Here is a 10,662-nt window from a genome sequence, read left to right on the forward strand (position 1 = left end):
GAGCTATAAGGATTAAAATGGTCGTCACCTTTCTTCAGGATGGGATAAACAAATGCATGTCCCTAAGATGTAGGAAAAGTCAGGTTTTTAGACAAAGGCAAAACAGACAAGTAAACATAGAAGCAGGCTTAGATATACACTCCCTCAGAACAAGAAAAGGGAGGCTAACAATGCTATACACTTTACATGTGTCAAGGAAAGGAATGTTTTATGTACTATGTGAAATGCAATCTTAAAAGAAGCACAGGAATAATCAAAGGTAAATCAGATATTGAATGGATGTCAGAATTATTTACTATAATTATAAACTGCATACTGTACTGTATTAAGTTTTAATCAACAAGTTATCTTTGAGTTATATATTCACCTCATTTAATAAACTTCTGAATATATTACTCAAGTAAAAAAAAAACCATTAAATTGTATCTGCCCTTTATCAAAGTCCACTTCATTCACGTAGTACCGAGTATTGGAACTCAACACTGTCTCAAGCATGATGGTCAAGGTTCATTTGTGAGTATGAATGTTTGTCTTGCTTAGTCATTACTTATATACTGCACCTTGTTTCATTAACCCACAATTTTCCCCAAATTTTATGTCTTTTTGACTTCCACTGGGTCATTTATTACAGTTTGGTTATTAAAAACAACTTATGGGAGTTGGTCTCCTTCATCGTAATTTTATTCAAAATATAATCATTAAAAATCTAAATTTAATAAGAAAAAAAGTACAATCAGGGTGCATTCTTATATCTACAGTTACAGGGAATATCCATTACCATTCTGAAAACTGAAAAATTCCAAAAACCGAAATGCATCTGGTCCCAAGGATTTCGGATAAGGGATTGTCAACCTGTACTTATGTATCAATAGACCAGGTAGCTAGTTGAAATTAGTAAGGTTTCATTATTTTGTACATGTACTTCCTTTCAGGTGTTTAACACTTGAGCTGTGACCTTATTTCTTCTTATAAAATCTTCAGAATATCAAGATTTTTTCTTTTTATTCATGTGAGTTAAAACAACAGTGATTATAGACCTAGAAATCCAACTAAAACTAAGGTATATAGTTGGATGTTTAATAGAAACACTTGGAAGTACTGTACTACCCCTAGAACTATTATATCAACTGATTTTCTCGTGTAAGAACCTCAAAGGTATTTTTCTCTATCACTGAAAACAAAGTCCATAGCAAGACATGACAAATCTCAAGAAGATAATTCTTAATATTTCCGATCTAGCAAATTCATATGCTTATGACAATCCTTGTACGATACTTCTGTCAAGTGAAGCTATGAGCAGTTACACAACAAATATTACAAAACATTCACTTGATGCAGCATCATACATCAACTACGCATATGACATACAGTATCTATTTTTACTCTTATAGTAAATCCATGCTAACCTGTTGCTAAGTTATTTCAAGCTTTGTTATTGCTTACAGTAAGTTCATTATTATCTATAACAGGACTGAGCTTTCAATCTTGATATTAAGATACAGTTCACTGTAGCCTTAACAGAATTGATTTCAAACTTGGTTCTTAGTTACAGTTAGCTCATCAAAACCTGTAGAAGAGTCGTACTCTCGGCTGAGTTTAATATCAGTTATTTCCCCAAGTGCGACCTCCATGGTGGTGAAGACAACAAGGTCACCCATGACGTGGCCACCTAGCGTGCCACCTTCTTCATCACTCAGGCAGATGTGCAGGTGTGTCCCACCCTTGCTGATTGTCCCGGACATTCCCAATACCTCAAAATGTTTCTTGAATGTTTCGATCTGACCGGGGTTACCAATATCACTATTACCACATGATTTAACTCTAGCCAGGTTTGTTCCAAAACATCTAGTTGCATTCAAGTTTTAATAATTAATTTTTATCTATAAATCAACTTACTCTACTATTAATAGCATTGTGGAGGGCCAAATACATTGTGCCTTACTAGAAACTAAATCTATCTATCCTTTATTCTTGCCAAAAGACAGCAATGCAGCAAAACTCTCATATGGCTGAACAACTCATTATACAGTATAATAATTTTTTCTCTAAGTTGAGACTTTAGTGAGAAATCCATCTCCATTTGCTTTCATTTACTGCATATACCTCATAATCAGTCCTTGGGCAACTCAACTGGCATATTCTTATGCCAAAACAACTGTCAGTGATTTTACCCATCTCATTAAGGTCTCCCCCATCTCTTTTACTTCATATATTCAAATATCTTCTTTGCTAACCTATTACTCATTACACATTCCACATGTTTATACCATTTCAGCATATTTCCAGTTAAGTACAGTATCTCTCAAGGATTTCTGGCCAAGCATATCTCTTAATTTCCATAGCAATTTGCTTTACAATGCAGTATTCAGTTGCAGTTATTTTTTGTATTATTCACTAAAATTTCAAAGTACTGTACAGCATTGTACTGTACTGTAATACTTTAACAAATATAATATACAGATATTATACAGTATAAATGTTCATTACAGTGGTCCCTCGGTTAACGAGCACAATCCGGTCTAGAAGGTTACTCGTTAACCGAAAAACTCGTTAACCGAAACCATTGTTTCAATGGGTTTTTGGGTAATTGGTTCCAGCTCACCGAAAATTGACTAAAGTCAACAAAAAAGGTAGAAAAGTACACTTACTTTGAGGTGTGTATGTAGAAGGCTCCTGGATGATGATGATGATGGGAATTAGAATGGGGGTGGAGGAGAAGGGAGAAGAGAAGTCACCCGATGGCACCATTTCACCCATAAAATTTTAGTTCTCTTGGTGTAATTCAAGATTATTTTCTTTAAATCAACACTGCATTGCATTATATATTGTCAATATGTAAAATAAATTTCAAAATGACCAATAATCTGCTTGTAAACACAGAAAATAAGCATTTAGTTGAAGAGAGTCTCAAGCAAGATGTTACCTCCACTGAAAAGACACAAAGACTGATGCCTGTATGGTGTGTTGAGAGGCTGGATGGTGCGCATAAAACTAGTTTCATTACCTTCAATTATGTTCAATAATTGTTAAAATGACTAAAAAATTTAATATTAAAATTTTAAAATTATTGAATAGTATAAACTTCTTGATATTTGCTAAAATGGTAAGGAATTTAAGCCCTAGAACCAATTACTGTATTGGCGGACTAATACTACAGCTGGTGGACCGCCAAATGCAAGCGAAAACATGTTCAGGTCGGCTCATAAGAAACTCGTTAATCGAGGCATTGCTCGTTAACCGAAGTTAAGAATCTTATGGAAGGTAACTCGTTAACCGAAATCTCGTTAACCGAGGCGCTCGTTAACCGAGGGACCACTGTAATGTAAAGAAAGAATGACATCCTTGTGCAGAAAACGGCTGTAAAACAATGATGATGATCATCACTACCATACAAAAATTTAAGTCAAGGAGTGAGTGACAATTTCCCTGTCTGTGAGTGAGTCACTGACAAATTTATGCACAAAACAGTTGCTGCAGTTGATCCTAAATATTAAAACTTACAAATACTGTACAGTACTGTACTTGAAATGCACCATTTTTCAGGTTACTTTTCCACTGACATATCTTCTACCTGACACTGACAAATATATATTTCATGCCAAACAAAATATGAACATGATCAGAGCAACACCCCTGCTTAGAACTGTTCAACAGAGAAATTTATACAACTACACTACAGTACAGTACTACATTTTACCAACGAAAAGTCATTTGCCAGAAGAATGAAACTGACTTCCTGGGTTGAGATTTTGCAACATTCATACATTAAATTTATACCCTAATTGGTGAAGCAACAAAGTAGCCAACTGGATCATTTAAGTTACAACATAAGACAGAGGCCAAAATGGCATCAAAATTGCAGTGAAGATCTACAGTACTAATATTAAATGTGTTGTTTTCTTTCTTCTTGTTAAAAAATAAAATAAAAATAAAGTATGAAACTTTAAGAGTCCAGGTCCCAACAAAAAAATTTACATGAAGACTAAGCATTCTGAATGATCTATATTTACCTTGTTGGAGCCATCAGTTTTGGAAGCGAGACGGAGGGTGGCACTGGTGATGGAGCCACAGCATGTCATTACCACCACTCCACTAGGTGCCTCACGGTGCACATACTCCTCCAAACTTTTTCTCACCTGTAAATCATAATACAGTACAATAGATAGATAGGCAAGGCTAAGCCACAATAGTCTGCATGGTGATCATGACAAAATAGAAGAAACTTATAATTGATATCTCTGTTCACCGGAACAATGAGAGATTTACAGATAATGAGGCAACTCTCTCAAACCTGGAAAAAATCCCACATCCCTGGTCCAGGTACTGGTAAAAGTTTCTCAGAATTTTCCGGAAAATACCCCTGATTTTCATCCTTACAGAAGGAAAGAGTTTCTGGAATTGTTCTCAGGGTTTTCCAGAAAATGTGCCTGATTTTCAACGTCAGAAAATCGTTCCCAAACCTGGAATTTTCCGGATCTTTTTTTTTGTCGAGTAAATCTCAATTCCGGCTATTGAAGAGTTGTTGCTAAGAGGGTTTCTAGCTAACGGAGATATTACTTTTAACTCAAACATCCCTGAATGGTTAAAATACTATGTTAGAAGGCATACCTCGTCTCGGGGTGTAGATTAAGTCTGATGGTTATGGTACTAGTCCATCCAATTTAGATATACCAAGATGGAATCTTGCAACTTTAATATACTCTGTACCGTATAGCCCTTATTGCACTCATTAAACAATCCAGCATATTTTAACCAATCAACATATTGTATCCAATGAAGGGTTTTCCCACACTCCAACATGAATCACAGAAAACCACACAATAAATACTGTACAATGTACAGTAGTTAAAATTTTATGCAAGTCTGTTTCCAATAAGAAGACCTCCAGTCTGTTCTTCTACCAACATCCAAAACAGGGTTCCTGGAACGCTATCTCAATAGTAAAATGGAACTTCTCATCCTATGGGTCAAACATCCATTTAGTTTACAAATAACCATCTTCCAGGGATATGCCAATTTACATACACCATGAAATGGGTCCTTTCCTTGACACAGTGTTCATATAAAGGTGGTATTATTAATTTGACTGCCAGCTGAACAATTAACTGGATTGTTTGTACACATGAAACAACTCTTGCAACCTGAAAAAATTTAGAATTTCTAACAACATCAACTGTGAGGGCAAACTTTTTTGGAGTGAGAGTTGTGAACACTTGGAACAATCTGCCAGAAAGTGTTGTGACGGCACCGAGTGTGAGTTCCTTCAAGACCAGACTTGACCAACACTGGACTGGAGCAGGTTGAGGTACATTCAGGAGCCGGTGCATGCCCAGTACCTGCCAACAGTGCATAACAGAGAGCCAGTACATGACTAGTACTTGCCAACTGTGTGTGACAGTGATGTGACCGATCGCCCAAGCGGCTAACGAGCCGGTCAGTGGTGAAGAGGATAAAAGTAAAAAGACAGAAACTGGCATAGCTATAATACTCCTCAAGAGCTCAAATTTATGGGGGTAATGCATTTATCTCTGGCTTATGAAGATGGAGGAGTTTGTCATTTACTGATGAGACAGCTGTTCTTGAAAGACCCAAGATTGTCAAAAGTGTTACACTGGAGGGCAAAATTATGCAGGAGACTGTGGTACAGTACCTTTGATTTAGTTGAGTTAATTTGGTTCTTAGCAAAGTTTAGTAGAGCTCCCCCCCACCTTCATTGGAAAAGTATAATAAAAAATATTGAAATCATTATATTCATAATGAAACAGTTAAAGGCAAAATTCATAGTAGCAAACAGTAGAATCTCTGGATCTTTTTGGTTTCATGTACCGCACTCCAAAAATGTGATCCTTTTTTGGAGAAATGAATAGCCAAAAAATATAGCCCTTTAAACTTTCGATGTTCTATATTGAAATGTTATAATGTGGGGCAAAATACTAAAAAGAACACCAAACAAATCTTTGAAAACCCTATATAACCTTCCTTAACATATAAAAAGGTTGAAAAATCACTTTTGAGGTCACGGATTCCCGCCTCATCTGTCCTACCCAAAACTACACCAACACACACAGAACACCAAAAAACATGACTAAGGTACGCATTTTATAGCTTTAAGATTTTTATAGGTTAGGTAAGGCTTTCAAAAGTTTGTTTGATGTTCTTTACTTGCAACAAAAAACATAAACTAAAGCAATCAAGGCAAAATATGGCAACATTTCAATGTAGAAAACAATGAAAGTTTTAAAGGCCTATCATTATTTTTTGCTACTCATTTATATATACTGTTGGATAGAGTACTCACTTCCTGGCCAGGTTCGAGTCGAAGAACATGCACTTTCATATTGCTCATTTTCTTCTGCTTGTATCCTCATACCTGAGGAGAAAAAGCACGATAAACAATTACCATTGTTTCTGTTTATATAAACATCAAAAGCAAAGATGTAAATTACCATCAGCTATTCACCCAAGGTGACCAAAATAACATAAATGCAACAAGATCTCACTGATTGATTGTTTAATTAATTTTTCTTTACGGGAATTAGCCCACCGGGGCACAGGTTGAACAACCCACAATGGGGCCTAGGGGGCAAAAAAATAAGAATAAAAAGAAATTAAAAAGAAAAAAGAAAAAGGTTATACAGTATTAATCTACACGATGAAGATGCCGGAAAACCAGCTTTTTAAAGTGAGACAAATTGTATGAGTATGGAAATACAGAAGACGGCAGAACATTCCACAGTTTGGCTGTGTGAGGAAAGAAGGATGCACTATAATGGGTTATTCTAGTGTGACCGACATCCACAGAGAAATGGTGGGCACTGAGGCCAAGATGTGTGTTACGAGCCCATGGCCTTGCCGGCGGTATACAGGATGCCAAATCCACCAAACATTGCCCGTCAAAGTACCTGTAAAACAGAGAGAGTGAAGCAACATTGCAGCGAAGAGAAAGGGAAAAAAGATTGTCAACTAAAGGAGGAGAGTTAATAAGACAAAATTCCTTTGATTCCACCCTATCTAACAGTTGGACAGAAGAAGAGCCACCCCAGATATGAGAGCAGTACTCCAAGTTAGGACGAATGAATCCCTTATGTACTTGGAGCAACTGCTCTGGAGTGAAGTAGCTAAGGCATCTGTACCGCATTCCCAACTTCCGGGAGGCAGCTTTAGCAATGTTGAGGATGTGTGGCTTCCATGACATATTAGAGGAAATGGTGAGGCCTAGCATATCTATTTTAGAATTTGGCAAAATGATAGCATCCTGAAATGTAACTGGTGGGAGATCATCTAATTTAGATGATCATCAGTAAAGGATTAATAAGTATTACATTTAGTAAAACTGGACTGTATCAAGTTATGTTAGTTTGGATAAGTTAGGATTAGTTGGGTAAGGTTTACAATTAAATTTTATCAAGAGGAAGAGGAGAAAATTGCCCAGAAACCAGTTGACAGACAAAACTCGGTTTATGAAAAGAGTTTCAGATTTTTTGGTTATTGTCTGTCACTTCACTCTTATTAAATTTAGCACATTGACAATGAAATGTATTGCAGATTGCAATTGTTGCTGTGAGTAGTTGGTAAATATACTAAAGGCACACCAATGACTGCAGCCAGGGCCAAGTGTAGCCGTAAGAGCAGGCCCGTCCTTTTGGGGGGCGAACAGGGGCGACCGCCCGGGGCCCCGCGCGTGTGGGGGCCCCACGGGGCCCAGCACTAGACCCAGTGACCTCGGACACATTACCTGTTGACTGGTTAATCTGACCTGACGGCTTACGCCACCATCGCAACCATGACCTTACCATCCATAGCGACAGTCCCATGGGGGTTGGTGGGGGTGGGTTCCTCTGACCGCATAATCTGACTCCATATATATATTTTCTGGGGCCCCACAGTGGCTGAGTTGCCCCGGGCCCTGCACCCTCCTAGGGACGGCCCTGCGTAAGAGAACTACCTGGTAAGTGGATGCTTAGTGCTCCAATAGCCCTAGGGGGCCACCTTATAATCCCAATTGAATGAAAATACTCCCAAGCATACAGAGAACCTGATAAAAAATGATAGAGGGATGTTTTGACAAGGTTGGTTGCTATAGTACAGTCACACATTCACTCACTGAAAGGAACTTTGCTCTCTGGCTCTCCAGACACATCAGTAACTTCCTGAGAGAAGCTGAAATACTGTACAGACTTTTAAGAAACCTAGCTCCCTAACGACTAAGAAAACAGCTGAAGGTGAATAAGCTGGGGTACTTAATCTTCACATGTTTTGCCCCTATTAAAGTCAGGTGTACTTAATAGAATATATATTTTTTTCAGTTCACTAAACAGCATGGAGGCCAAAGCCTCTTTGCTCTTTCCGAAGTAAATATGAAGTGCAGAACTGTATTGTACTATTTTCAGATCTCACAAAGATTAGGGACCACATCTTATTTCAGCTGATGATTTAACAAACAAGTAACTTGGATGTTTTCTTCCTAAGTTGTAAGCATGAGACATGTCCCCTTTGACACATCCAATGTGTTCTTCCATTACTCGGTCAAACTTTACAAGTACAATACTAACGTTTCCAAGGCCTCTCACACCAGTCAATGCTGGGGGGTAGATTGTTGCTGATATTTTAAAGTAGGTTGGGTTAGCATTGAAATGCTTAGCCATTAAGTGAAGTAAGATGGCGTGCCTAATCTTCATTTATTCCATTAGGGCAGTAAGTGAATACCTGCTGTACTGCAAGTCCGGAATATGTACCACTCAATGGTTTGTTCCTGCTTAGACAATTCCTATTTGGACGATCATCTGTTTTATGCATTTTGTTACCATCTTTGTTAAAAGATCAGATTAGGTTAGGTTAGATTAGATTAAATTAGGTTACGTTAAATCGTCCAGATGGGATGTAATCAAACGGCCTCCTTGCAGTTTTCTAAATTCGAAATAATTTTTCCTTGCTTCTCTACCGGATTGGGTTTCTAGGTATCAAATCAATCCTGACGAAGACAAAGAATTAAAAGTTCTCGGAGTCATCTTACAAGTGAACTCACACAGATATCTCATCTAGTCTTTGGAGTTTATTTTTGCTATCAAACGTATTTAATACTGTTTAGCTGTTGGAAATATTAAGATAATTTTACCATGGCTTATTCTTGTATACATTTATACTCACCAGAACTACAGTAAAATGGTATGGTTGGTTTGTGATGAAAATATATCCAGGAAACAGACCTGGCGAATTAAAATTTAAATCAGTGTAAACAAACCGTCAGCTGATCTCTGAGGTCACGTGCAACCCTTCCTCAATCCTCACATATTACTTTTTGGGGGGATTAAGACAAAAGCCCCTCGGACAAAAACAAATCAACGGCTAAAACTAAATCAACGATACCTATCCTAACTTTTATATAATATTGGGACACCTAATTTGTCCGGTGAGTTTTTGTCCATGTACCGTGTAAGGATCCCTCTATTGTTCTTGATAGTTGGTATGATTGTCCTATTGTAAGTCCATGTGTGGGATCCTTCTATTGATCTTGATAGTAAAGTTAACACAAATGCAATATAGTTCTAATAAGGTTTCACCATTCTCTGCGGAGACTATAAAAAAAAATAGTATGATATTTGGGTAACTGCACAATTTGTTTAGTACAATACGACACCTAATTAAAAACACAGAGACGTGACTGATTTCCCAAGCGGCTAACAGACCGATAAGTAGTGAAGAGGATTAAATGAAAAAAAAATACACCAAAGTAAAATAACTGTGATATCTTACAAGCCGATCAGTGGCACTGAGGATAAAAGTAATAAAAAGTAAATTAGTCCTCCCGTGTAAGAGTTTCATTTTCTTTTAAGGCAACAGCGAAAATGAACGTTAATAAACAGTATCATGAATGAGTTTAAATGCGGGAATTAAATGATTTTGAATGAATTTAAAGGTACTATCAAAGAGACCAAGGGAACGTCATGGAAGAAAAGTCTGAACTTTTGATTGCAAAGTTAAAAATAGCGAAATTCTTTTGGTGCCAATAATAATAATAATAATAATAATAATAATAATAATAATAATAATAATAATAATAATAATAATAATAATAATAATAATAATATGTGTAGTAGTCGTAGTAGTAGTAATAATTATGTACAGTATAATTATCCTGTAGTTAATTCAGGACAGTTATATTAGAGAAATTAACTTAAGCTATATAAATTTTAATAACAAAAAGTTCGTATAATGTAACTTTAATACATTAAAAAAAAATATATGTTACAGAATATTAGTTAAGTACGGTGACTCGATTATGCTTGATCATACTCTTTTAATAATCTGATGGGCAGGTCTTATCTTGCTTTTTTGCACTTCCCGGACAAAATCTTGAGAACGCTCATGCTATAACTTAGAGTAAATACAAAACATAAGCTTAAATCATAATCTTCAACTGAGTGAGTTTAAATGGTACAGTTCGATAGTTTGAATGACATTTAATTCCCGAGTTAACTGACCAAGTTTAAATGAACGAGTTTAATTAACTATACAAACAAATCACTTACTACGTAAATCAGAGTTTGGGGTTCGTCAAGCACGGGGCCTGAGGCTTAAGTTTCATTTGACCTCAATGATAATTAATAATTCGCCATTGGCACTTATAAGCAAACCCATAAAAATAACACCACGGCGGCACCA

The 10,662-nt window shown here is 36.7% G+C and overlaps 1 protein-coding gene across 2 annotated transcripts; it reads right to left on the reverse strand.

Annotated features, from left to right (window-relative positions):
• Positions 1–653: 653 nt before the first annotated feature.
• Positions 654–9,296, reverse strand: LOC121865418 (bifunctional protein GlmU-like). 2 transcript variants are annotated; one of them, XM_042364800.1, is made up of 4 exons: positions 9,148–9,296; positions 6,299–6,370; positions 4,011–4,136; positions 654–1,778 (listed from the first exon to the last, which is right to left on the reverse strand). In XM_042364800.1, exons 2-4 carry the CDS (start codon positions 6,344–6,346, stop codon positions 1,530–1,532), a joined length of 423 nt encoding a protein of 140 aa, XP_042220734.1. In that variant the 5' UTR covers positions 6,347–6,370; positions 9,148–9,296; the 3' UTR covers positions 654–1,529. The 2 variants fall into 2 exon arrangements, with proteins under 2 accessions (XP_042220734.1, XP_042220735.1); XM_042364801.1 differs by lacking the exon at positions 9,148–9,296 and adding an exon at positions 7,794–7,812.
• Between the last annotated feature and the right edge of the window lie 1,366 nt (positions 9,297–10,662).

The sequence above is a fragment of the Homarus americanus genome, unplaced genomic scaffold, assembly GCF_018991925.1.
Source record: "Homarus americanus isolate GMGI-L3 unplaced genomic scaffold, GMGI_Hamer_2.0 scaffold25483, whole genome shotgun sequence".
Lineage (NCBI taxonomy): Eukaryota > Metazoa > Arthropoda > Malacostraca > Decapoda > Nephropidae > Homarus > Homarus americanus.

Excerpts from the sequence above, each read along its gene's own strand:
- LOC121865418 (XM_042364800.1), bottom strand. The coding sequence starts at position 6,346 with ATGAGCAATATGAAAGTGCATGTTCTTCGACTCGAACCTGGCCAGGAA. Across the intron at positions 4,137-6,298 it reads GACTCGAACCTGGCCAGGAA|GTGAGAAAAAGTTTGGAGGA; the intron begins GTGAGTACTCTA and ends TATGATTTACAG. Across the intron at positions 1,779-4,010 it reads AAACTGATGGCTCCAACAAG|ATCGAAACATTCAAGAAACA; the intron begins GTAAATATAGAT and ends AACCCCGGTCAG.